Source organism: Puntigrus tetrazona, chromosome 2 (genome assembly GCF_018831695.1).
Source record: "Puntigrus tetrazona isolate hp1 chromosome 2, ASM1883169v1, whole genome shotgun sequence".
In the NCBI taxonomy this organism is placed as follows: Eukaryota; Metazoa; Chordata; class Actinopteri; order Cypriniformes; family Cyprinidae; genus Puntigrus; species Puntigrus tetrazona.
In genome coordinates, this window is record NC_056700.1 from 11,536,182 (window position 1) to 11,563,157 (window position 26,976).

The 26,976-nt window shown below is 36.7% G+C and overlaps 3 protein-coding genes across 10 annotated transcripts in view; all 3 read left to right on the forward strand.

Annotated features, from left to right (window-relative positions):
- Positions 1 to 783: 783 nt before the first annotated feature.
- ifi30 (IFI30 lysosomal thiol reductase) lies at positions 784 to 2,626 on the forward strand. Its single transcript, XM_043264027.1, has 7 exons — positions 784 to 981; positions 1,254 to 1,436; positions 1,572 to 1,646; positions 1,751 to 1,840; positions 1,914 to 2,066; positions 2,155 to 2,223; positions 2,325 to 2,626. Exons 1-7 carry the CDS (start codon positions 847 to 849, stop codon positions 2,388 to 2,390), a joined length of 771 nt encoding a protein of 256 aa, XP_043119962.1. The 5' UTR covers positions 784 to 846; the 3' UTR covers positions 2,391 to 2,626.
- A 141-nt stretch (positions 2,627 to 2,767) lies between these two features.
- Positions 2,768 to 4,803, forward strand: mpv17l2 (MPV17 mitochondrial inner membrane protein like 2). Of its 2 annotated transcripts, XM_043264050.1 has the most exons (6): positions 2,768 to 3,029; positions 3,201 to 3,375; positions 3,565 to 3,726; positions 4,196 to 4,272; positions 4,365 to 4,491; positions 4,689 to 4,803. In XM_043264050.1, the coding sequence occupies exons 1-6, from the start codon at positions 3,027 to 3,029 to the stop codon at positions 4,721 to 4,723; spliced, it is 579 nt and encodes a 192-aa protein (XP_043119985.1). In that variant the 5' UTR covers positions 2,768 to 3,026; the 3' UTR covers positions 4,724 to 4,803. The 2 variants fall into 2 exon arrangements, with proteins under 2 accessions (XP_043119985.1, XP_043119975.1); XM_043264040.1 differs by having other exon boundaries at positions 2,768 to 3,375.
- Positions 4,804 to 5,363: 560 nt separating this feature from the next.
- Positions 5,364 to 26,976, forward strand: part of pde4ca (phosphodiesterase 4C, cAMP-specific a) — a 38,879-nt gene continuing 17,266 nt past the window's right edge. The window contains exons 1-3 of one of the 7 annotated variants that reach the window (XM_043263927.1): positions 5,364 to 5,777; positions 5,976 to 6,039; positions 6,314 to 6,528. In XM_043263927.1, the coding sequence (XP_043119862.1) occupies positions 5,998 to 6,039; positions 6,314 to 6,528 (257 nt within the window). In that variant the 5' untranslated portion in view covers positions 5,364 to 5,777; positions 5,976 to 5,997. Of the gene's footprint in view, positions 5,778 to 5,975; positions 6,040 to 6,313; positions 6,529 to 9,593; positions 10,066 to 14,655; positions 15,308 to 22,682; positions 23,327 to 26,976 lie in introns of those variants that run through there. The other 6 variants (XM_043263936.1, XM_043263945.1, XM_043263954.1 and 3 more) reach the window with 6 other exon arrangements.

A 26,976-nucleotide genomic window follows, 5' to 3' on the forward strand; every position in this document is an offset into this window, starting at 1 on the left:
CTTCCTAAGAATATCTGACAAATGACACAAATTTAAAAAGATTGTTCCTTGTTCTGTCTTTTCGTGAATTAACCTATTTAATCCCACGGTTTCCCCAGTGAAGGGAATTTTTCACCCATTGCATAGTCAAATGAAACAACCCACATGCAGAAAACAAGTTAGTGCAGGGTAACTAGTGGGAAATAACTATCTGAAAATTTGCTCAGTTGGTTAAGAAATATCTATTATCTATATCTATATCTATTATTATTATTATCATTAAGCACCTGTATACAGTCTTTTAACTAAATACTGTGAGGTCATATTTAAAAAACCTGCACAGATAAAAACATTTTAAATAAACACTGCAATATTTCATCAAAGCAGATTATAATAGTAATTTCTGATGAATATTTTATCATGTGAAGCAATGTTACACAATCAGGTTCTGTGAGTCTAGTGACTATTTTAAGTGTATTTTAAAATGCATATACATCGCTTCCTTTTATGGAGCTTTTTGACACTGACGTGATTTTTTTTTCCCCCTCAAACTGTCGTTAAACAGCTCTGTTCATGTGACTGTTTACATGTATAAAGTTCAGAGAAACAAAACGGTGCGTTTTCATTTATGGGTGACATTTATGCAGCCGATAGTCAGTTTGCGTTTCTGTTCCTCGTGGTAGGGCAATAAGGTTATAATAATGCTGTCATAAAAGCATTTCAGGTGCAAAGTTTTGCCGGATTTTAGTGACGTAACGTAACTCCACCAATCAGAATATAGCACCGGCGAACGAGGAAGAAAGTTTAAAATGTAGGACACTCACTCGTTTTCATTGAGACTCCAAGGCAAGCTGGTGGACAGGGATCATGTTGGGCTTTAATCTGTCTGTGCTGCTCTTCGCCGTATGTTCTCTAAATAAATGCAGCGGCGCGTTTATTAACTCCTGCAGGTATCCACCTTCACAGTGGTGCGACTCTCGAGACACCGCAGCAGAATGTGGGGTAAGTGTCCCGCGCATCAAAACAAATCCTTCGATGCCATACCATGAAACGATTAGATGCGTTTTACTTTAAACCAGTTACTTTTAATAGAGGACGAAAGGTAAAACTGCGTTTGAAGTTGCATTAGATTACGTCTGGACGATTTGCATATCCAGCGTAATGTTTACGCTTCTCGTTTTTTATTTTTCCACTGTCTGGGAAATCCCTAAGTATTTTGGTTGGGTTAGCGTAAAACGAAACCGAGCCCTTCCCTTTATTCTCCTCTTTCTTAGGTGCTGGAACAGTGCACGAAGTTTAACGAAACCAAGCCCAACGCTGACCCGGTCAAGCTGAGCCTGTACTATGAATCTCTGTGTCCTGGATGCAGAGGGTTTCTTGTAGCGCAGCTCGTGCCAACGTTCATTATGTTGTCGGACATTATGAATGTCGAACTGGTGCCGTATGGAAATGCACAGGTATATTTATATAACCCGACTAGCATCTGTCTGGGAACAGTTTTACCGCAATTTGCAATGCAAATGGCAAGCAATTTCTTGTACGCGCGGTAAAAGTAAAAATAATAACGTTTAAATTGCCGTTCACAATGACAGGAGAAAGAAGATCAAGGGAAGTATACCTTCATTTGTCAGCACGGAGAGAATGAATGTCTTGGTAACATGATTGAGGTGAGGTTTTGCATTTATTCCCCCCCAAAGCATTTTAAAGAAGACTGAAGACATCTTGTTTAGAGCTAAAATAGAGGTATTATAATTGTAATCTTTTCTATCAGACCTGCATATTGAATATGTTGGGAGCGAAGGCCGTTCTAGTTATTTTCTGCATGGAGTCAGGTGATGATGTGCTGAAAGCTGCCCAGCCTGTAAGTGGTCACATATTATTGTTTATTGTCAACCCTGATGCAACGCTATGCTAATCTGTACCTCTTATCGCAGTGTCTTCAAGTCTATTTTCCTGATACGACATGGGATTCGGTGATGAAGTGTGTGAAGGGAGACGAGGGCAACAAATTAATGCATGAAAATGCACTGAAAACAAATGCTCTGAAACCACCTCATGAATATGTGCCTTGGATAACCATTAATGGAGTGAGGACAAGTATTCATGTTATTGCTAAGGAGAATGTTTTCGATCAGTGTTTCCTGGTAGCTAAATGCCACGCTGTTGTTCCTGCAGGAGCACACTGACGATCTTCAGGAGAAAGCTATGACTTCTCTTTTCAATCTTGTGTGCAGCTTGTACAAGGTTTGTTTGTAAACCTGTTTGTCTTTTTGATTACTTCAGTGTTTTATTTTGTCCACCAAGAGTCCATCACATGACGTCTACGCTCTTTTGTGTTCATATAGGGTGAGAAACCACCAGCTTGTGGTCAAGGGTTGAAGAAGAAAACCAACAGTTACTGCATGAACTAATCAATGACTGATAACAGCACTACTCAAGTCAGGAATGAAGACGATGTGTGGAACACAAGTGCATAAATGCAAAGTTTTTTTATTATTTTTTTATGTTTGTATGTACATGAAAACCTGATTTTGAACATGGGTTTCTGTTGCAAACTGCAAAAGCTGACAACCATTTTTTTATACGATCACGTTTCAAATAGTTTTGTATGCATACAATTAAAAAGCTAATTTCCATTCCCTTGTAATTGCTTGTTGTGTTAATGATTTCTGTTTAGTGGACTTTACTCAAGAGGTATGCTGCTTCAGTGGTTTTTACATTTTTGCTTATCGTTAACCCGAGTCCTACATTATTTTGACCTACAAAGTGCAAATACTTTGTGAAAAAATTACTGCTGGGGTCAAACTGACGTGAAGCCGTTCTGCGCACGTTGACGCAATCTTGACGCTCGTGAGCGCAACGCCATTACGCACGTGACTCGTCCCCGGTTCATTCAGCGTGTTTTGAGCTCCTTTGGTTACGTGAATGAAATCTATGGCTTGCCTTCTACCGTTAAACATCATCAGCAGAAGAAGAAAATGTGTCGGAGAAGCAATTGCAGCTGAAGTTTGGGGGATAACGGAACAACTGTTTTATACATCTATGTGATGGTATAGGAACGCGCTTTACTTTCAACTTTTAGTTCTCAGTATTTATTTTTTTGGGCTGATCTTACGCCATTTATCATGGGCAGAAGTTGCGAATGAAGTCGTCAAGCGCTGATCGATCGCAATCTTGAGAGAAATATAAGCTAGATCGGCCTAAACATGATATCTCGCCAGGGTAAGGATTTCCTCATCAGGATCGCCGGTTACTGGAAACCGCTTTTCAGAGGCAGATTTCTGATCGTGACAAACACGGTGAGCAGCGGAGGGATGTTGGCAGCCGGAGATTTCCTCCAGCAGACGCGCGAGACGCGGAGGACACCCGGACGAGCACGTGACTGGACGCGTACAGGTGACAGCCAGACAAAAGAGCAAATGATTTGACCGAATAAAGTTTGTCTTGTTAAATTGAGCTAATCTTTGTAACGCATGTGCAACTGGGTAATTGCGTAAAACTTTTATGTTTTAAATGGTATCGTGTGAAATGTCATGAGAAGTAACGCGAGATTTATTAACTCTCGCGGTATTGCGCCCCCTATAGGATGCATGTTCGCGGTCGGATGCTCTATGGGTCCTTTCATGCATTATTGGTACATGTGGCTCGACAGATTCTTTGTTGGTAATGGCATTAATAATGTCTGCAAGAAAGTGCTTACTGATCAGCTGGTCGCATCGCCAGCACTGGGGGCCTGGTACTTTCTAGGTGAGACCTTGCTTTTTTGCTGTCTTCAAAAGTTCAAAAACTACACTATCTGTCAAAGTTTGTAATATTACGTCTGTGCAGAAAATGGCTACACTTATATGATTAAAAATACAGCTAAAATGGTTAAATATTATAGAGTGAATATCATCACAATTACATTTTCTCTTTGAACATATTTGTGTTAGAATTAAATGTAAATGGTAGAATTATTTTTTTTAAATCAATTTGACACTGAAAACTAGAGGAATAATTGCTGAGAATCCAGCTTTGCCATCACAGGAATACATTACATTACAAAACAGTTGTAAATTGCAATAACAATGTTTTACTGTATTTCAATAAAATACATACAGATGTTGTAACAGAACTGTAGAGTAAATTTTACACTAGAAAGGCATTATGCTCTTTAATGGTTTTGTTTATGATTTATAATGTAAGATTTTACTTATTTTATTTTTTTTTAATGAAGGTATGGGTATGATGGAGGGTCACACATTGTCTGAGGCCCAAGCAGAATTCAGAGACAAATTCTGGGAGTTTTACAAGGTATGTTGCAATGATAAGCATCTGTCCTTAGTTCAACCTTGGTTAACCAAAAGTTCACTGCTGGTAACTTTTATCTAACATACTTTTTTTAGGCGGATTGGTGTGTTTGGCCAGCAGCTCAAATGATAAACTTCTACTTCTTGCCGCCCAAGTTCCGCGTCCTTTATGTGAATATGATTACCCTGGGATGGGACACTTATCTCTCCTACCTCAAACACCGTAAGAAAGTTTGCATATAATCACATCACAGAATAATGCACTTGTGAGAATCACTTAGAGATTACCTAATTAATAACATCGTTTTTGCGGTAAGGGTTTCTTTACCTCCTGCCGAGATAAAAAATAACGTGACACTCTCTTCCCGGGGGTGTGAGCTTCTTTGTAACAGGTGATGGATGACGTTTGTGTTTTTCCAGGAGACAAAGTAGAGGCCACAACAGAAGCTGAGTGAGCTGCCTGAAAATGACCGAAGAGAAGGGAATATTTCAAACCACAGCTTTAATCGTGGAAAAAAAACAATTAAATCATATTTCTCAAGTCTGTTATTGGACAGCTTTCTGTTTTAAAATTTCATATAATAGAAATGTTTTAATTTCTATAATAATTTAAGTAGTATTGAAAAATTAAGGAATTGTAAACAAATGTATTTGTCCAAAAATATGTGCATTTCAAGGGCAGTTTATAAAATCACACAGTTTACATTCTCATAATAGTAATAGTTTTTTTATAATCGCTTTACTGTAAGAAGTAATATTTTTAGTTTTGTCAAACCTGTTTATAACAAGAAGTGTGCCAAAATTATTATATATATATATATATATATATATATATATATATATATATATGTATATATATTGGAGAAATACTGTAACAGATGCTGCATAGGCTGTAATGTTAATATTGATTGTTACTATTATGTTCATAAATGATCTTTACATGTGCATTTTTGCCTGATTTAATTTTTGTGATTATAAATGCTATGCGTTGGACAGAACTCTTGATCTCTGCTTTGTCATTGTGTGAAACCGCTTGAATTTACGATCATTTAATAAAAGAAAATAAAATAGTTTTGTGTGTTAAATAGTGCCATGAATTAGATTCAGAGGTGACTGCTTTTAAACGTTAGAGCTCTGAGGTTGAATTGAAATATAAAAGAGCACTTCTGTTCATCTATCAAGGCATCCATCTTTCAGTGGTGTTGACAGCACGTGAGCCGCTCTGCAGTCAGCACAGACAAACCTGCTGAGTGAGAGCGACAGGACACTGCTCACCTCCATAGGGGCATCCAAACTGAGATAAAACAGGTGTCCCGGCAGGATGTTCTCACAAACCATTTGCTTTTGAGCTAGAAAGCTTACACGCCACAGCCTGGGAAAACAAACTTTCTGGGAAGAGACCAAAATGCTGCTCGTATGGATTAAAGATCTGCTTAAAAATGATGTAAAGTAACATACTTTGCAGGGGAAAAAAACAATAGATCGGACCAGATCTTCTCAGTTTTAGTGGTAAGTGTTATTATCCGAGCTTTTTAACTTAATTATTAAACTAGTCGTTTTGAGTATTATTCGTTGACTGGAACTTAGTGTTTCTTGTTATGTTTCTCATTTAACTGTTTAGAAAGTATTTTATTTCGAGGACCTGACGAAGTTAAGATTCTAATTTCTGAATAGATTTATTGTTTATCATGAACTGTGTATTTTCAGAGTTGCCTCCCATTTTAACAACATGAAGAGAAGCACTTCTTTGAAGTCTTTTTGGACATCAGAGGTGGGTTACATCAGTTCATCTGCGCTCACAGTCATCCTGTCTGGTTGGATTCTCAATAGACTCACTGTGACTATGCAAATCACATCTAAGCAACTTTTTATTGGAAGTGCGCCCATTAAAAGAAAATACACACTTATATTTGGCTACATAAAATTATATATCATTATTCATTTGCTTGAATAATAATAATAATGTCAACATTAGCCTTAACTTGTCTTCTGCTGTTCTGGACTGTGTCCCGGTGCAGATTATTTACCTTCTCTGTTTGATTCAGAGGGAATGGGACACTGGGAACCAGCAGGGCCTGCCCGGATCCAAATCCATACCCAGCCACCGCACAGTGAAGAGGACGTTTTCAGGGGTCCTCCAGCTCCCCCGTCTGTCCCGCCGTCTCTCGGCTCAGGGAGACTCAGAGTACTCAACCCGCAAGGCCACCTTCTGCCTCGGCGTCGCCAACGGCCTGGAGCTCGACGCTTTTCAGGGCTCAAGGTAACTGCTCTTTTGTCTTTTAACGGCACTTTTGTTTTTAAATGCTTAACCTGCGATTTATTTATTTATTTTTTTAAATTTTGGGCGAACCTTTTTCTATCGACTGTTGTACACAGGTATGCCTACATGTCAAGGGTTAAACGAACTTTATCCTAAAACAGATTTCAGGTGATAACCTAAAACCACGTGACCGTTCGTCATGTACCTGTTTTCAAAATAGTGGCTTCACGTCAGCAACTTCAGACGCAGCGGGAACATTGCGTATGTTTCTAATATAAGATAAAAAAGGGTCTGTTTTCACTAAATGTGCAGTAAGCTGCATCATTACTCTAATAATATTTCTTAAATGCCTATATGTATTTCGATATGTTTTAATAATTGATGTGGTTTCTAGAGATAGAAAGTGTTTTGCGAGGAGACAGAAGAGGGAGCCATTGTTCCCTAAAAAGACCGGGAAAAATGCCTCTGACAAGAAAACAGAGTCATAAGCAGAGGTAGTAAATGTACAGGACAGCTACACATTGTGAACTTTTTAATTTTATTATTAGAGTTAGGGCTTGCTGAAGTACTTACAAACTGTAAATTGTGTTTCTACTGACATAAAACGTATAAAACTCTAAAAGTGTTTAAAATGTCACATTTTAATGGGCGGTTTCTCGGACAGGGTTTAAACCAGGAGTAGGCCTAATCTAAAATAGTTAATCTTTGTTTAAAAATGGTTTAGATTAGATTATACTAACTCCTGTACCATAGAGTCCTGAACTAAAATAAACTATTTAATTTAATTTAAACCCAACTATACTAATCTGAATTAGCAGGACTGAGGTTGCATGTAAAAAATGGTATGAACCAAGAAAAGCTTAATATTTTATGGAACTGAGAGGCAAATCCATGGAAAATCTCTTTGTAATGAATTCTTGCGTAAATAATTTCAAACAACTGTTGTTTTGTAACTGTTATTATTATTAATTGTATACAAAAAGCAGCTGTTTCAGAGAGAGTCATGGTCACCCTAAAAATATGAAAAAAGAGGATTGTGAAAATAAATCTATATTGTATTGTGGAAATTGTAGTGTGTGTGTGTGTTCTGATCTTTTATTATTATTATTATTATTATTATTATGAAATCACACTTTTCAATAAAATGACTTTATGAAAATATTTGATCTCTAATACACATTTGAATTACACTAGATATAATTATGAGTGAAATCTGAAGACCAGCCCATCACAATAAAAAAAAGGAAATGAAGTCAAGAAAATGGCACATAAAAAACCACAACATTAAAGTTAAAGCATTGAACATTTCCGCCATTAAGGGGTTCAATCAACAGGAAATGTTACAGATCTGCCAAGGGCTGAGCCTAGTAAAGTGTCAAAACTTTACAGGAGTGCCAAAACAATTTTTTATACCATAGTTAGATCTGACTTTGTATACTGATTTCATTTGTTGTGGTGGACAGTACTTTTGCCAATAGAAGAGCTTTCGTTTGATAATTATTTCCATTTCAACAAAATTGTCAATTACGCCCTTATATATGCAACATGAGGAGGATAATTTGAGTGGCCAAATTGCAGAAATATAATTGTGTCTTGGGGTCAGAAAGCCTTATTAAGAGAACAAAACAATGATACAAAAGGACCATCAAAATCAATACAAAAAATGGGCCACTGAGCACAAAACGAAGGTTCTGCCATCCCTGACCTGAACCCTAGAAATCTGAGGAGGTGAGAATAAATATCTCTTGTCAGGTGTTCTCCATTAAAACTCAGGGCTGTTAAACTGGCAAAATAAGGTTGCTAAAGCTCTGAACAAAAGGGAAATGGGTGCCATTTTATTTTATGAGGTTTCCCTTCCTTTCCATTTTACTTCAATGAAGATTTTTTTAATCATAAAAGTTTGAGATGAATAACTGTGCAGATTTATTTTCACAAGGGTCCTTGTTCATATTTACAAAGGGTACCAATACTTTTGATGCATAAAGACCGGAAACACAATGTTAATCTGAAAACATTCCTCCTGGTAGGTTGGATTTAAACCACACTTTAGTCCTGAAGTAGCTCCAGTCTTCCTCTAGGAAATAAGCCTATTAAAATCTGGACTACACTTAAGTCTGAGACTATTTAAAACCATGACTGAGAAAGCACTTTTTTTTGGTTTTGATCTGGTTGAAATGGCCATTTTAGTCTAGAACCAGTCTTAATCTCTGTCCGGGAAACTGCCTTAAAATATCTGAATGACATTGCATAGTTAACAGTGTTTTTTTTAAGATTTTTTTTAAGAAGACTCTAATGCTCAAAACATGAACATCATGAAATATTACATTTTAAAATATAATGAAAAATGTAGGCTAATTTATTTCTTTAAAATTTAGCAATTTATTTAGTTTATTTTTTGGAAATTTCTTCCAGGATTTTCTGATGAATAGAAAGTTCAAAAGAACTGTATTTATTTAAAAAATAATAATATTTTATAACGTTATAAATGTCTTTAGAGAGACACTAACGATAAAATTAATCTATCCTCACTAGAAGTATAGGCTATTGTTTTAAAAATGGAAAGAAAGTTTTAATAAACTGTTTAATGTTTTGTAATGCAACAGGCATGATTAAGTAAGTGTCTCTAAAGTATTCGAAACCTTTTTTGGGGCCACTGCATGCTTATTGTTTTTGCGTACACAACTCATCCGGCAGTCAAAGGATCACAGGGAACCTTTTCTCCTCTGATAATCAAAGCCCATGGGGCCCGTGATAGAGGGCCATCGTGACATGAGCCATGCTCTCTGTCTGACTTTATCTGACTTTGCTTTTTATAGTCAGAGCTTTCATGTGACTTCTCCTGGTAAACCTAGAGCATGTGAAAGGCATACGCATTTCTCTGAGGAAGCCTGAACGCTGCTGTCGGCTCTGTGTTGCGCTTCTCTTGCTCGCCAGGGGACTGAAACAGGAAGTCATTACAGACCAGTAAACACTGGACCTCGCTCACTAATAGTCTTAATGCGGAGGTGGGGCCACTTAGTGAGCTCTATCATGGAGTCCACTCACTGTAAATCACACTGCCATATTTAGTCTGTTGGAGGGAAGTCTTCCAAGTTATGTAAACAAAGCGAGTTCACCAGAGGAGATATTCCATCGCTATGATGGCTGGCTCCATTAATGCGCCTGTGATCTCTGAAGCAAGGCTGGATTTCTCAGCTCTAGTGAAGGGTGAGAGATGTAGACTACTGTGGTTTTTGTGTTGAGAAAGCAGTGTGAGCGAGCGACCCATGCCGCGGCTAGACACTTGTTTCGCCAGTTGTGAAGAAACAGGAACTGTGCCGTCATGAGCGACGTGCTGTCAGAGAGCTCAGAAGAGGAAAAACCTCAGAGGCCCTCGCATCTCAAGCTGAAGGGGAACTCTCCCACCGGCTCCCCCAAAATGTCTCCGCGGGACTCTCCTCGGAGTTCGCCCCGCAACTCGCCTCTGCTCTTCCGCAGGCTGATGATGAACCGCAGCATTGCTTTGCAGAGACGCTTCACTTTGGCTCACACTCCCAGGTAGGATCCGAATCGCTCCGAATCACTCATTTTAGCCTCTTACCGGGAGGCTTGGCTTCAAAAACACACACACACAGGAGTCTTGTGGCACAGGCATCTACGTAACAACACATCACAAGGCGAATTTTGTGGCTGCTTGAAACATTCGCCCCCCTCGTCCAGAGTTTGTATTGATGCTAACACTTCTAGCTACAATAATAATCACTATAATCAAGGAGGTGGTTTGTCTGCTGTGTGGAAGCATAAAAAGATGTCTTTGTTCGGGAGGATGTCTTGACCTGAGGTAGTTATTGTCAGGCTCATCTCAGCACTGATCAAATGAGCTGATTTTTTGCACGTAGTGTCCAACCGGGTAGTTAAATCTTAACTTTCTGAGAGAATATGCTTTGTTCTGCATTATGTTTTTTTTTTTTTTTTTTTTCTTTTTTAGGGTTAAGTGCACATACATTCACACTGCTGGAGGCAAACATAGTGAACACCGTTTTATAGTGGAATAATTGTGTTAATGTTATGTTATTATGCTGAATGTTATATTTACGGTTATCTGCCAAAACATTTTTACGGTGTAGTTTTTGGACATTGATAAACCTAAGTCAACATTTCAAATAACACTTGTTAGGTCATCAGTGTGGTTTTCGTCTTCTGTAATTAGCTTCCTTTCAGACCTTACACTTTCTTTTTTCTTTTTTTTTACTCCATTATTCAAACGTTTACGGTCAGTAAGATTTAAAATATTTTTGAAAGAAGTTACTTTTATTTGCATTTATTTGATCAAAAATATAATTTATGTATTATTACAAAGTAAAACAAGTGCATTCTATTTTAATATATTAAAAATGCTCAGTCTTCAGCATCATTACTCCAGTCTTCAGTGTCATATCAGAAATTATTCTAATATGATAATTTGCTGCTTAAGAAGCATTTCTTATTATCAACGTTGAAAAAAGTGGCGATGCAGTATTGTAACAAATGGTTATACTTTTAATTGGTCACTTTTGATCAATATCATAAGTCCTTGCTGAATAAAAGTATGAATTTCTTTTAAAAAATCTTGCTGATCCTAAACCTTGAAATGGTATTAGATGTTATATATAATGCTACGCAATACATATGTCGGCAAAGACGATGTTCTGTCTTTTTTACCTTCAAAACTTGCTTCATTTGAGAATGACTTGACAATGTGCATTTTATATAATTGCTGGGTTTTGAAGGTTGACATGAACAAAACCAGTTAAAAACCTTAAAACTGGCCTTTTGGAAGCCAGTGCCAAAACCCATCTCTACGGTCTGTGCTTTTGACATGTTACAGCCTCTGTTTTGAGCTGTTTCTGCGCCTGTTAAACTTCCAAGATTTGAGGAAGTCAGAGCCCGACAAAACTGTAAACATCCCCAGCCATACACGCAAACGCAGTAAATGTTGAGAAATCGTTAGCAGAGCTCAGTGGAGGTGTTATGCTTGAAAACTGTGAAATAGACATTACTTCAGATATTTGTCAACTGATTACAGCTATCAAGTGTTTTGCCAAGAGGTGACCAGTGAACTCAGAAGTTGTTTATCAGAGAATAAATCTGCAAGAGAACCGTTTTGGCTGAAATGTTTAAACACAGGTCGCCGTGTTCATGTCATCTGGTTTGTGTGATGTAAGTGGAAAGAGTCAATCTGTCATCTGTCTAATGGACGCTCTTGGCTCGGTGAACAGTGGAAGTCCACAAAGGTCAAATGTGACTTTTAAAGCTAAAAAAAAAAAAAAAAAAGATCTTTCTTGTGTATGTCAAAGTTTTGGGAGAAAGAAAGAAACGGGCTGTTGGAGAATTATGGCAGGATGGTGAAGGAACAGGAACGATTAAACAAGCCATATCTCTGTCAGAATACTGTCCGCAAGAGATGAAGCAAATCGACTTTATTTAACATTAGTGTCAGGAACTTTTAAGTGTTTTTAACAGAATGTTACAGGGTTACGATAACAGGAGATCTGTTTGCTCCAAGTCCACAGAGTGGTATTGCGTCTTCAGAAGCTTTTCTGCTTTTTAATTCAAGAAGTCCGCTATAAAGATTAACGCATCTCCCCGTGGCAAATATTTTGAACCGTTAATCCCTCAATGTTTAGTAAGCTGATTCTATGCTACACTGCACTTAAAAAAATATTTGAGTTCATTAAAGTAACAGTCTGAACTGTGGTTTTTAAAGAAGAAATATAACTTCCCCTCATTCTCTACTACTAGCTTCCTCTGTTTTAACAGCTTTTCATAGATGTGTTTTGCATTCAGAACTTGTTTGTAAGGCTCACGCTGCTCTTGACGTCCTTCTTAAGCGTTTCGCTGTCATGTGCTAATCTGCCTCTCAAGACTGTTTGGGTAATATCAACAACCTGAGTTCAAGCGCCTGCAGCAGCCCTCACCTCCCTCATCCTCGCCTCACCCATAAACAGATCAACTAAAACTTTGTCCCTTCCCTCCTCTTGTCACTTACAGGCTGCCAAATCATATGCACCTATTTTTGCGAACATATAAAGACTGTAGAGTCTTTTGTAGAAGGATAGTCAACAAATAACAACTTTGTGTTTCTAGGTTAAAATGTCATACTGAAAAATATAGCTCCAAGCAGCGATTACTGGGGTTCAAGTGCTTTAAAAGACTTTTGAGCACATGAAAAAAAGACATGACATGATATTTAAAAAAAGACATTATTACATTTTATTTAGTAAGCCTGTAACCATCTAAACTATTGATTTTAAAAAGCAATTTTAGTAAATTTACCATAGAAATATGATGTATTTGACTTATAGCGCCAACTGTGGTCCAATCCTACCTATTGATTTAGAGAGTCCAGAAAAATTGTACTGCAGTGATTTTTTTTATTTTATTTGTATTTATTTTTTATTTTTTTACATTTAACAAACCGTTTGACAGCCAGCAGTGGTTCTAGAGGCAAAGTTCATTGGAATGAGGAGGTCTGTTGTATAATATTGTGTTTATGTGGGAAAAACCATGCAATTATTATTGATGTATATTATTGAAATTCACTCTCTGGAGAATTTTCACTAGTCTGTTTCAGATTGAGCGGAAATTTATACATTTTTTTTCGCAAAAGTAGGTTTTTCAAATGCTAAACTTTAACCAGGGTGATGAACATTTTGTGTGGTGTGAGCCAAGTATTCTAATTACACAAGATACTTTTAAAAGTTTTTTGAGATTTTTTGTACGATTTTATACTTTTGATCATTGTAGTGCCCCCATTAGGTTCATCGAGGCGTTGTGAGCACTACCATCCCTCCCAAGATTCAAAGATTCTGTGACTTACTGTTTGGTCTAGATGATAGGTTATGTCGAGATGTTGATCCTTTGCCATTTTTACATTTGCAGTGCTAGGCCATTTCTATCCAAACTGCTCGTCCTGTGTCAGGTAATGGGATGGTGGAGCTTATTCCAGCATGTCAAGCCATTATTATATAAAAATGATGCAGAAAATGGCACCTAAAACTGTTTTGTAGAATAAAAAAATATGTCACGCTGCAGGCATTGTAGGAACATTTTGTTTTAAAAATGAATTTTGATTATTTTTCTGTTTTGTGAAGGCATGAAACATTGGATAAACAGTATAGTAACAGTATAGTATAGAATTTATATTTAGCTTAATATGTATTTGCAGTTCATAATAAGGATAGTTCGTCTGCAGGACTATTTCCACATTCATCTAAAATACTGAGAACAGATCATTTCTTTTTATGGACAAAATATAAGGGTGAAAAATTAAAAGGAAAGTGCAAGTAAAATGTCAAGTCAACTGCTCAGCAGGTTTCAAGGAACTTTTTTTCTACCTTTTGTACGTGGTAAAATATATTGTGTCCACTAGAGGGTAGAGCTGAGTGGCTTCGTAATCTATCCCCTCCCTCATTTGACATTCTTGTCATTTTGCACTTATGACTTTGCATGATATTTTCTAATAATATCTTGTTCTTCTAATACAGACAATCCAAACCTCGGTTAATTTCATGTTATCTCAGTTAATGTGAAGACTACACACAGAATTTAATCATCTACATAATTTATGCTGAAAATATTATTGTCTTTCATAATTTACACACACACACACACACACACACACACACAATAAAACATAAAAAGAATACATTATATATAGTATATAGTAATTTTATACACAACATTTAAAATTTTTTGGTACAAAAAGTTGAGTTTAGGCTGTGTGTGTTACTACCTACCTTTATGTGTTGGATTTAGCCACACACAGTGTCATTATTTGGCTGCAGGCAGGGTCCAGTTAGTGTTGCATTTGGAAACATGCCAGTGATGTGAAGGACTCAGGTTATTACTTTTAGAGCCCTTGAAGACGATAAAGTAGCAAGCTACAGATGTCGAGCCTCATCTCAGGACACATAACCGACCCCTGAAAAATACCTTATATACACATGCAACAGCGCTGCAGAGTTTTTCTCTCTGTGTCCCTCTCTCCCCTTCCCTCCACCCTCTATCATACTGTCTCTCTCTCTTTCTCTCTCTCTCTCTCTGTCAAAGGCTGGTTGTTTCAGGCCAGAGTTTAGTTTCAGGGCTTTGGATTCAGAGAATGGCACCGGGAGGCTGGATGGGACGGCACACTCTGTGGAGCATCTGATGGGATTATGAGTCTCTTAACTCCTTTTTGGAGCTTTACCTCGCAGATTTTCAGACTTTTATTTGACTAATAAAATATCAGCAAATATTTTTGATGTTTAGGGGCACGTTTTGTTAGACTCATTTTTTTCCCGTTATGCTATTGCTTTAAGGACTTTGTGGGATTTGGCAAGGCAAACTTTAGAGCGTTGCGATTTCTCAAAGACTTTCATCCAGGACTTGCTTCACTTTATGCTGAGACCTTTATGCTGATAATAAGGTGGATTTTTTTAAAGTTGATTATCAAGTTTGTGTGCCCGGCTGAACTGGTATCCTCGTTACTATTATTTTTGCTCTGTCAAATTTTTGTTCATCAAGATTTTCTCAGCATTATGTTTTTCAGTAAATGGAGACACTGGGCGCATAATGGACATGAGATCAAGACAAGAAATCTTCTGAGCTGTTGCTTTTAGTTCTACCACGTCCTTGCGGTCCAATATCGGACATACTTTCCAAATTTTAACTATAGTATTTAAAAGTTAACGCAATCCTCTGCCACAATGAGTAAAGACCTTCGTTTCCCCAGGAAGACAATGCAGATGAACTATTCAACACGGCGACACTCGTGCATCGGGTATGTATATGCAACATTTAAATAGAGCTGGTCATATGCAATAATCAGTTTAAAGCTTAATATTTCAAATGTAACTGATTAAAGGACCTTGGTGGAACTTGGCTAGGTTTTCAGAGCAAAAATACAGCGTGTTTCACATGTCATTATCATTATTGAAAATGTCATTTTTGCTGTGTTGATGAGCACTTGGGCAATTGGAAGAACTACTCGGCCCTGGCAGGTTTTTCTTGTGTAAGAAAGCGTTGAAGCAAACCAGTCGACTGGATTTCTGACATCACTAACATAAGCTCTGAAATGATGAGTGCACCTTCTAGTGGAGAGAGTTACTCGGGAGTTGTTTAGACCTCCCTCTTCCTCTGCAAGCAGTATGACGGTGTTTAAGCAGGCAGAGAGCAGCGCTGCTTGTTATGTGATGTGTTGTGTAGCTGCTGTATCTGTGGCCTGGACAGCCTGAGGCCAGTAGAGGTAGAGAATCGATGGTTCAGCCAGTGTCTGTTGATGTTCGCCTGTAGCTGTAATGGGGAGACACACTGTGACCTTATGCACACAGTAACCTCTGTACTATCCAGCATGACTGGAATTTACCTAACGTAAATTATGAGCGAGTTACGCTCTTGTACCACTGCAGTATGCTGTTTAAAATGGTCAAACATACATGGACCGTTGGTCCCTCTACAATAACATACATAAATATTTTGAAAACAGTCCAAATATGCAAAATGAATATCAAATAACATTTAAACATTTGGGGGTCAGTAAGATTAAAAAAAAAATCTATAAAAAATATCAAATATGCATTATTTACTTTATTTATCCTTTTATTTACTTTGTAATTTTTTTAATTTTTTTAAAAATAATTTACTATATTCATTTCTATCCATCAAGGGCACATTAAATGGCAAAAAATACTGAATTTATAATGTTACAAAAGATTTCTTAAGCACCAAATCAGCATATCAAAATTATTTCTGGTGGGTCATGTAATACCAAAAAGTATTGGCTGCTAAAAAAACAGCTATGCTTCACATTAATAAATTGTATTTTACAATATGCTTATATTAAACCAGAAATGGAAAACAGTTATTTTAAATTGTAATAATATTTCACAATGTTTTGCAGCCTTGGTAACCAAAAAAAAAATCCAAAACAAGCTTTAAAATATTACAGACGCCAAACTTTTAAAGTAGCGTATATTCCAAAATAATCATTATATCATATGTCATTAGCTGAAGATTACAGTGATGTGCAGAGATTTTACTGGTAGGTCTGATTGGTATTTATCTCTTTTAAAGTAGATTCGTCTGAGCCTCTTTGAAACACTGCCACTCTTCAATCTATGGCTCTCTAAAGGACCTGTCACAACTCCGCACAGCGTATCACAGTGTTACACTGTTTACAAGAGAGGCTTTTCATGCAACACTCTTACTCTCCATGTGACTCAGACAAAGCTGTGACTTGTTTCCAACATGCATATCACCACAATAGCCATTTAAAGCAGAGCAAGCGGTGCTGTAGAGCATCAGCATTAAAAACAGAGGACTGGATATTTACATCATTACCTGTAGAGCATCGACTAGCGATGAGCACTTTGAAAACACTGCTTCACGAGGCTTCAAAAGCCCTTGTGAATGCTTTGTTTCTGATTAGTGGGCTCTAGTGGACATCACAACTTGTCAAGTCTTGTCATTTCAGCTTTTTTACATCATGCTATTTTGAAACTTCCCTCATGAAAATAACCATGGTTTTACTACAGATAAGACCAAAAACGAACAATGGTTTCTATATTTGGTAACCACAAATTTTACTACATACTGTACCATATTTTAATTATGGTATTTATAGTAAAACTGATTATAATTGATAATTGTTTCTAATTAGTCTACCCAGCCGAGTCCTGTCTTAAAATATCTCAAACAAGCGCTACAATTTAATAAAACTATACAAATTATGCAAACACTACATAATTAATTGTATTTAGTGGTCTGTTTGTGTAGCGTTTACGCTGTTTTGACCAATTGGTGTCACTAGTGTTTATTATGGCAAATTTAGCAAATTAATTGTTTTAACTGATTCAGATGCATCTATCTGGTGATTTGTGTTGCATTCATTTATTTAAATTAAGTTAACTTTTTTCACAAGTTACATTGTTATGTCAGTAGTTTGAGTGAGTCATTGAATCATTCTTCCAAACGATGTAAACACTGATTCATTCAGGAATGTTGTTTGTTCCTAAGAGATGCTGACTGCTCTGTGATGATTTCATTTGGAGCTATAAAAAACAGACAAAGTAACTGCTAATACTAAACTGTAAGTTAGTAGTATTGTGCAGTTGTATAAAAGCAATTTCCTTTTGTTTTAGGGTCAACAGCAGTTGAGCCTTGCTCCTAAAAGTCTTAGGATACGTTTACACAGTAACAATTGTTTTCCCTTTTTTTGAAAGGTTTTGTGCACAGGTGATCGTAAAATAAAGCGCATAAAACTTTTTCAGATTTTACTTGAAACATTGTCGAATACATAGCCCTTTAATTCAGGGTTTACACTGCACAATTTTAGCCCCAATTTTCACTCGCTGACAGGTTTTGCGAAATCTTTGGCATGCTAAATATTTGTAATAAGTCATGCAGTGTTCAATGTGGACACAGCAGCAGCTGAATGCTACCCCAGATAGTAGTGCAGTGTGAAAACAACAGCGAGCCAATGACTTTGAAAATCATTTTTTTGCTGTTTTTGTTTTTTTGGGGTTTTTTTTTTAATGTGGAAAAAATACAAGGTTTAACTTCTTTTAAAGTATTCTTCAAATTTGTAGAACGCCTTTTAGACAGAAAAAAGCATTAGAAAATCTGAATGGAATGAAAATGTGAATGACCACCACTGTCTGACAGAAAGTTAAACTGAGCGAGAACTCAGTAAGACATAATATCAGGTCTGTTTTGCTTTGTATCTCAGTTTTTAAAGCTTTTGCGGTTGCAACTTGTACATTGCTCTGGCTCAGCAAATAACTGACATCACATATTAGAGTAGCACCTTGTTGAGTCGTTCTAAAACGATGTCGAAAGTGAAAGTCAAGTGAGGTGAACCAATCACAGGACGACAGTGTCACTATCCAGCGGACCCAAAAATAAAACCTCAGAGCTCAGAATAGTCGATAGGCGCTGATGCTGTGATTGGAGTCGCTGTGCGTCACTGTTCTGCTCCATATTTTAAGCATGGCTGCTTTCCCCAATGACTCCCACCGTTCATTGATCTGTCAGCCTCTCTCACTGATGACGGAAGCACTGCCAACCCGTCTGCCCTTTCTCCATTAAAAACCAACTATCTAATAGAAGCTGTCAAGAGCAGGTTTTTTTTTTTTTTTTTTACCTCCGCTGTTTTTGGAAATCTGTTACTGTGCCCTTAGATTACAGGCTGCTGACATCTACTGGTGAAATTATGCAAATTGTGAAAAGGTTATTTGAAGTAATAATTTAGAATTAACAGAAGTGCGTTTTAGACTAGCACCGATTAAAGCTTCAAAGGTGATTCATGTAATCTTTAAACTGTTCTAAGCTGATTTGCTGGTTAGATCAGCCGAAAAAATGTATTAAAATCTGCATTAATTTGAGCAGGGATGGAAGTAAATATCAAAATAAAATGGTATTGCCATTTGGCACAATCAGTCCACCACATGGCAGTACTGCAACCCGTTTAAGAGAAGGGGAGGGTGGACTGAGCTCATGATTGGTTAGTCTCAGGTTGGTCTGTGATACTCCTGACAGTTTACTTGTAGTACATGTCTCACCAGCAGGGGATGCAATGGTCTAATGTAAATCACATTATAAATGAATTAAGGTTAATTTACACATATACTTAAAAAATCATTGAAAAACCTAGTTGCATGCTGATAGCAAATCTACACTGCAGTTTATTAATTACTTAGCATAAGAGCAGTTAAATGTGTGCTTTGTTGCAAAAGGCATCTTCATCTGAGAATTATGAGCAGAGCTAAAATGCTTCTACGCATCATGTTCCACTTTGTGGACTATTCACTTTAATCCAATTCTTTCCCTGATTCCTAGTACAATTTATCAGAGGAAGCTGGTCTCAGCTGCTAACCAGCCAAGCATCACAGTGTGACAGACCTGTGACGTCAGCACAGTGATGCTTTATGCATGCTGTGACGTCTGGCTGGAGTTTCATGCATCCTCTGAGTCTCAGTTCTGGCGAAAGCTCTTTGTTTGCTCACGGATAGGGCTGTTAAACTGGCAGATGAGCTCAGTTATTCACTCATTTCATGTGTGCAGACAATGACAAATTAAAACAGTAATATTGCAAAATAGTATTTATTACGTTTTTAAATAATTGTTTAATAGATAAAAAAAAAAAAACTCATGTGATGTGAATTTTCAGCAGCATCACTTCAGACTTCAGTGTCACACAATCCTTCAGAAATCTTTCTAATATGCTAATTTGGTGCTCATGAAATATTTCTTATCATTTACAGTCCTGTTTAACATTGATACATCTTTTTAAGAATTTGTGTTATGTATAGAATATTCTACAGCATTTTGCTCTTAAGCATTATTTGAATAAAAATGAATTAAAACCTTTGTACCAAAAGTACAAAGCGGTTCGTTGCATCCTTGTTGAAAAAATGCAGTTCTTAAAAAAATAATCTTTGATGCTAACAATTTGAAGAGCTTTTTTGGTTAAACTTTATTTACGGTTACACCTTTTAGTCGCTTATCAGCATGCATATTACTAGAATCTTAGCCATTAAGCACATAGTAATGCCTTTTTTTACATTACCTTATTCTACATTCCTAACCCCACCCAATACCTAAACTTAACAACTACCTCACTATTAACAACAAAATTAAGAATTTATTGAGGAAAAAGTCGTAGTTAACAGTTAACCAATTGTAAAGTGTTAGTTTTTTTTCCTATGTATATGAGGTGAAAAGACTAGAAACGGCCTGAGAATCTGTACCAGTATGCACAGAGACATTTGCCAGGTATAAACACTAAAGTCTGTTTGCTATCTGGAGCTGATAGATTTCCAGGACACTGAATAATAGTAAAAAATGAGCACTGAGGTGAGCAACAGAGAATTTTTCACTATGCCGTAAAGCCAAGAATAATAACAGACATCATCTTGACCTCGGGACTTTCATTCCTCTTTTAGTAATCTGTTAAGAAAATTTCATTTTTTACGCTGGGTTTCAATCCGTCACAGTAATTGGTTATTCATTGCGCTGTGGAAAAATATTTTATTAATTCCCGGAAAATCATAACGACATAGGTTGTCATACTGACATTATCAACATACAGCACCTGATCATTCAGTTTTCTTAGAATTTTTAACATTTAATTTAAGGAATAACGTATCAATGTCATGCATCTCTTTGGCAGGTTTATTAAACCGGATAGTTTTAAGCTTTTAAGAAAATTAAAAGCAGATCTAAACAGTCAAAGCCCGTTGAAAAACATCTTTGCTAAAACTTTGTCTTCAATCTGAACCTGACCACTGGCTGCTCTTTCTAAATAAAATAACCCAGATTACCAGTTCTGTGGATGATCTACGGGGCTTGTGTTATTTTCAGCATTTCAGTGCTGAATCACGCATGCTCCAATCTGCATGAAAATGAAAATCATTCCAAGAATTGCTTATCATTAGTTTTTGGATCATGATTATGACATCCTAACAAACTGTTATGACTGAAACATGTAGACAGTCCAAACAAGGTCATTTGCTGTAGCCAAAGATCTTTATCAGCCCTCATGCTGTCCAAGCCTTTAACACACAGAAACAGCTACATCCTGGACGTTTTATCTGAAGCAAGAGATTTGGGGGGATTATTTGTTTTATCTGACAATATAATTTGTTCCCAAATTATGTTTGGACAATTCAAGAGAGAAAGAATCACCTTTCGACTCTTAAACTATCATTAATACATTTAATTATAAATATATTTTCTGCTTGAGAGACCATGAATGTGATTTCTGCACTACTTGTTTATGCTGTGTTCACTGCAGGTGAAGGTTTTACATCAGAGAAACCAGTTAAACCGCTTTATTTGAGGTAGCAATCATAGCAACAATTCAGTACTCAAATTCTGGTCTCAAGTAAGTTGATTCCCTTTTGAAGTTCCTTGAGATCTCAAACTAAACTCGTAATTCATCACGAGTGAATATGAAGATTAAGTTATATGCGTGTCTCCTTCAATTCTTGGCAGCAACAGCAGGTTTTCTATTGTTATCTCACGTTTACTGTAGATCCTCTTAAGGGGAAGGAATAGACCTGGGCTTTTTTTTTTCCTTTCCTTTTTTTTCCTCTCAAAGATTTTGATTCACATTTGTGTCACGACATAAGAGAGGTTATAAAGATCTGAATTCTCATATTGAGATTAACAGCTGAGTGATGATACTGTTGTTTTTAGAATCTTAGTGCTTAGCAGATACACTTTAGTTTTCCAAGAGGAACATTCAACATCCATACAACCTTTACTTTCCACAGAAGGTTCTTTATCGTGCAGATTGTTATTTTAGGTTTTTAAAATGTTGCACATGCTCCTTTTTGCATGGACATGTGTGACAAACCATGTGTGTTTTTGGCTCATGTTTGACACATGTTTGATGTTCTCTGATTGGATGGAATCATAGAGTCTTTGACCATCATACATTATGGGATTGTCTGTGAAATCTGTCTCTGAATTTCAGCAAACTAGCATCAACTTGTTTAGACTGTAAATCGGGGCAAAAACTGTAACGTGTATTAAAAGAAAAAATGGTTCTTTGAAGAACTGATTACTGAAAGGTCCTTTGAGGAACCGAAAAAGGTTCTTCTACAGCGTCGGTGTAAAACCATTATTTTTAACTGTGCATGTGTTTAGATTTGAATTCTTTTGTTGCATCTGCAATTAATATATGCAAGATAATCGCTTTGAATAAGAAACTTTATCTTTGTGAAGAAATTGTATATACTCTCCTAAAATTTAACTAGAATTTCTAACTATTTGTCTTGTTTTTATGTTTGTTATCGGTCGCATTTTACTTTGAGGTCCAATTCTCACCATCAGCAAACAATTAAACATGGCTTTCGCTTCAGTAAACTCCTAATTTGCTGCTTTTAATAGTTAGGAAGGTAGTTGTTAGGTGTAAATATTGCATATCTGAGATATAGATAATGGCCATGGAGAATGTGAGTGCTTATAAACAGTCAATTTGTTAATAATAAGCATGCTAATAAGCAACTAGTTAGCAGGGATAATTAGAGTGTTTTTATTTTATTTCATTTTACTGAGCGCTTTGCTTTAAACAGCTGCTGCAGCCCCGGGCAGGAAAGTGTTAATGACTCAAGGAGGCAGGAACTGTGCTTTCTTTTGGTCCCACCCTCTTTCTTGAGCGTGATCTCACAGTAAGGCGAGCTCCAGCCGTCTGGCAGCAATGGGCCAAAGAGTCTAGCTAAAATATGGCACAGACTCTCCTACATGAGTCCAGCTACCAAACAGAAGCAGAGTGAGACAGAAGCCTGAGGTACCTTCACTCACAGGAACACCTTAGATGAGAAGTTCGCCTGGGGCTGACCGAGCAGAGGATCCATGTGTGAATGCTGCTGGAGCATCTCTTGAAGTTTCACACATGCTTGCAGAGAAAAGCATGGGTTCGGACGAGGCCCGTCACTCAAGCTCTCATCTCTGTTCACTCGCAGAAGTGAGCTGATGGACCATTAGAAGAGAACAGTGGATATCATGCTTTGCTCGTTTTCCTTCATGTTTTAATCAAGCAGAGGCAATGAGGAGTCGTTTTGATCCACGAACAATGTTTACCTAAAAAAGAGTGAAAAGAAGACTGTTTGCGTGATTTGTGCGAAGGAATTACATGACAGACATCACCGGATGATCGTGCCGGCAAGATGAGCGTGCCGGCAAACTGTGGATACTCTTTCTCAGCTGATCGGGCTCTGAAGCCACGGAACTGGAATTTGTATGGATCTCCATGTGCCGTCAACAGACCCATCGACATTGTGCAGAAACGCAGGCGGTAATAAGCTTTGATGATTTATTCTGCTAGGCAGCACTACCGACAAATAAAGTGTGAGACTGCTTGTGAAAATGCTCATATAAATGTAACCTGTTATTTCATCACTGCAAAAAAACATTTTCTAGCCTAGATTTTTTTTTTTTTCGTCTTTTGTCCTGACAAAATATCTAGGAATTCTTAAATCAAGAAGCCAGAAAAAAATATATTGTCTTGTTTTATGAAAAAAATTTATTAGGTGGGTTTTTACTTGAAACAAGCAAAATAATCTTGTATTCTGTTTAAAATTAAAGATTATTTTGCTTGTTCTAAACAAAAATGTTACTTCATTTTGAAATCTTTTTTTCTGAAAACAAGTCCTTCTTTATTCAAGATATTTTTAAGATAAGTTAGATATTTTTGCTATATACAAGACAAAAAAATCTGAATCTCTGAATCTCTATTTTGCATTAATTGTAGCCGAGTTGCATGAAACTGCAGACATTTATATCAGTGATGAGCATGACGTTCATAGATCCAAAGAGCATCTTGAGACTCACTGAAAGTAGAGCAGCTATCGGTCTTTACAAGTGATTTGTTTGATTAAAATGTTATTTTAAAAGTCTTATTTTCTTTTAAATTAGTGGATTTCGAGATTTAATCTCTAGATCTCGCTACAAAAACCCCACTTCTATTTAAGGGTGTTAAATTGATAACTGTATTTTTTTTCTTTACACCTGGTGTACAGACAGAGACAGATTATTATGTGGTTTGACCGTATAAATCTTCCGCTGTGTCCATGGAATAACCTGTTGATATGCTCTGACCCATGGAAACTCTTTTCAGACGGCCTCTGACAAGATCTAGTAGCTCTCTGCTGTCTGATGGCAGTAAAGCACGATGATAAATGAGCAGTTATTCAGCCAGGGTTTTGCGTTACTCTGTGATCAAGAATATGTTCTGCTTTTGCATTTATTGTATCATAGTCTGGAAATCAGTTAATCTGTAACTGTTCCACTAAATGCCAAACAGCCCTGCTTACTGTTTCACTGAAAACATCCAGCATTTAACACCTCTCATTTATATGAAAGATTTTTTTTTTTACATATTTATTATTTTTTATTAACCAATAGCATTACAAAATACAAATATAAATATGCAACATTAAAAAAAAATTGTCGCTCTCTCTTGTTAATAAGCTAAGAAAATATATATATATATATATATATATATATATATATATATATATATATATATATATATATTTTTTTTTTTTGTATTAGCACCAGGACTGTAAATAAGGCATATTTCCTTCAGCATTAGCACTATCATTCAGAAACATAATGACTGTTTTCACACAGGTTTCCTGAACGCTGCCCTGTTTCCCACTGCTCAGAAAAAAAAAATATCCCTGAACTCACACTATTGTATCACACAGCGTTACTTCGAAGAGATGTCCAAACAAACAGAGCTATGGTTTGGTAGCAGAGAGTGTTGACACTTTCATGGAAACGGCTTACTTTATAATAGCTTTTTCATACTGTCTCTGGAAAAGATTTTAACATTAAAAAATGGCACACTCTAACTTAAAATCCATGACAGCGAATGGTTGTATGTACGTTTGCTCAGTCGCACACGAGTTATTGATATTCACATAAAGTGAAGAAATAAAGGTTGCTGTGAATGTTTGTCAGGAGCACTTTCACAGCCGACATATTTTTTAGTTTTTTTTTTCATGGCCATCTATAGAAAAATGTATCATTTCATTTCATTTCTTATGAAACTCAATGTACCGTGTCTAATTTTATGGGGAAGTATGGGATTTATGAAATACAGGGGAAATCTGCTTTAGTCAGAGGGGTTTTTGATTTAAAGAGAACCGTGAAGCCTCTGTCCTCCCACAATATCAGCAAGGCTGCGTAGACCAAGCCAGAGACAGCGCACTCCTTTTGGACACACACATATGTTTCCCACTCAAATAGCCATCACTGTCAGTGATGACAGCGGGATTACAGATAAAAAAACATGTGTTTCCATTTCTTTCCACCATTTATTTTCTTAGTCCGTATCTTGCTTTATCAGATAAAGTACAGGACATTTGGGAATTGCAGACTTGGATGAAAAATTAAACTTTTATTACAACTGACTATTTTAATGGAAACTTAAGGGAGAATATTACTAAAGTGCTGTATATTGTAGCATGCATAGGCTAGCGTTGACATATTGATTTAAGTTTTAAGAACACAACCTTGATCAGTCTGCACCTATTAAATTACAAAATACTTTGGCTTTATGTGACTTTTTATATTGCGCAGTGTTTTTAAATCTTTCATTTGCAGTTTTCATGTATACCAATTATGCTTTATAGCTCACAGATTTCACAGCTAAGTAACTAAGTTTTGTGTGACTCTTTCTCACAATTTCAACTTTACGTCTCACAATTGCCACTTTTATACCGATTATACCTTATCTCACAATGTGATTTAATCATAATTGGGACTTTACAAATCACAATCGCAACTTTATATTCTTTTTACATTCTTTTATACATGTGCTTTATAATTTACATCCCACAGTGGGACTTTAAATATCACAAATGTGTGAAAGTTTTCAAAATCATGACTATTTTTCAATTGCATCTTTACACCTCACGATTGATACTTTGTTTTAAACAATCTCACAATTATTTTTTTTCCTTCTTTGAGGCAATAGCAGGCTTTTACGTGTAAGTCAAGATTTTGAATGAACACAGGACTAAACGTTTCTAGGTTTTTGAAACGCATTGGACATCAGTTTTGTCTTTTCATTACATTACTGTTTGTAAAACTGATTATTAGAATCATGACGTTGAAGAGATATCTTCTTGTAATTCCGTTTTTTGTAGATTGTCAGGATTTGTAAACCATTTGTCAGCAGTTCAAAATATTTTCTAGGGCTACATGTCCATAAAAATGATTTATGGGTCTTAGTGGATTATAGTCGCTAGATGCATGGAGTGCCACGTCTTCTGCTGTTAAATGTCAGCGGCGAGGTTAAGGCAACACTACTAAACAAAAAAAACGGTCTGTTTGGAGCACCTTAAGGCTATTAACTGAGAACTTGGCTTTTTGTTGCTAAATTGTGTGTCCTGACTGTATATTGTTCTGTAATGAATATGTTGAACGGTGTTAGTGTTTTCTTAATCTTTATTAGAGTGGTTTGCTCTAAAGAATTTCTTGAGAATATCCATTTGTCTCCCTCTTGGCCGATGTGTTGGCGGTGTTAGATTGCAATCGTCTGAACATCTGCAGCTCATTCTTCTTGTTTTTTTGTTGGGTTTTTTTTTTCTCCAAGTGTCACATGGGCTTACTTTTACCCCCAAGAGCTATAGCTATTTTCAGTTTAAGTTGACCTATTCTAAAATGATGCCAGTGTTGTCTAAAATGCATGGGCTCTTAGTGTTTGTGTGTATTCGGATATCTCTGAATCCTGCGAAATGATTTTAGTGTGTCTCCAAAGCTACAGCAGATCTCTTTTCTCTATACCATGACTAATTTTGGTTAGCTTTGCCATCACTTCAGATTACTTTCATAATGTATGTTATGCTGGTCTGTTGTTTTCTTATGGTCACGAATGATGGTAGGATAACAGACTGAGCTCTGTCCGTGTCCTCTGAGAGACCCTCTGCTGTGTTC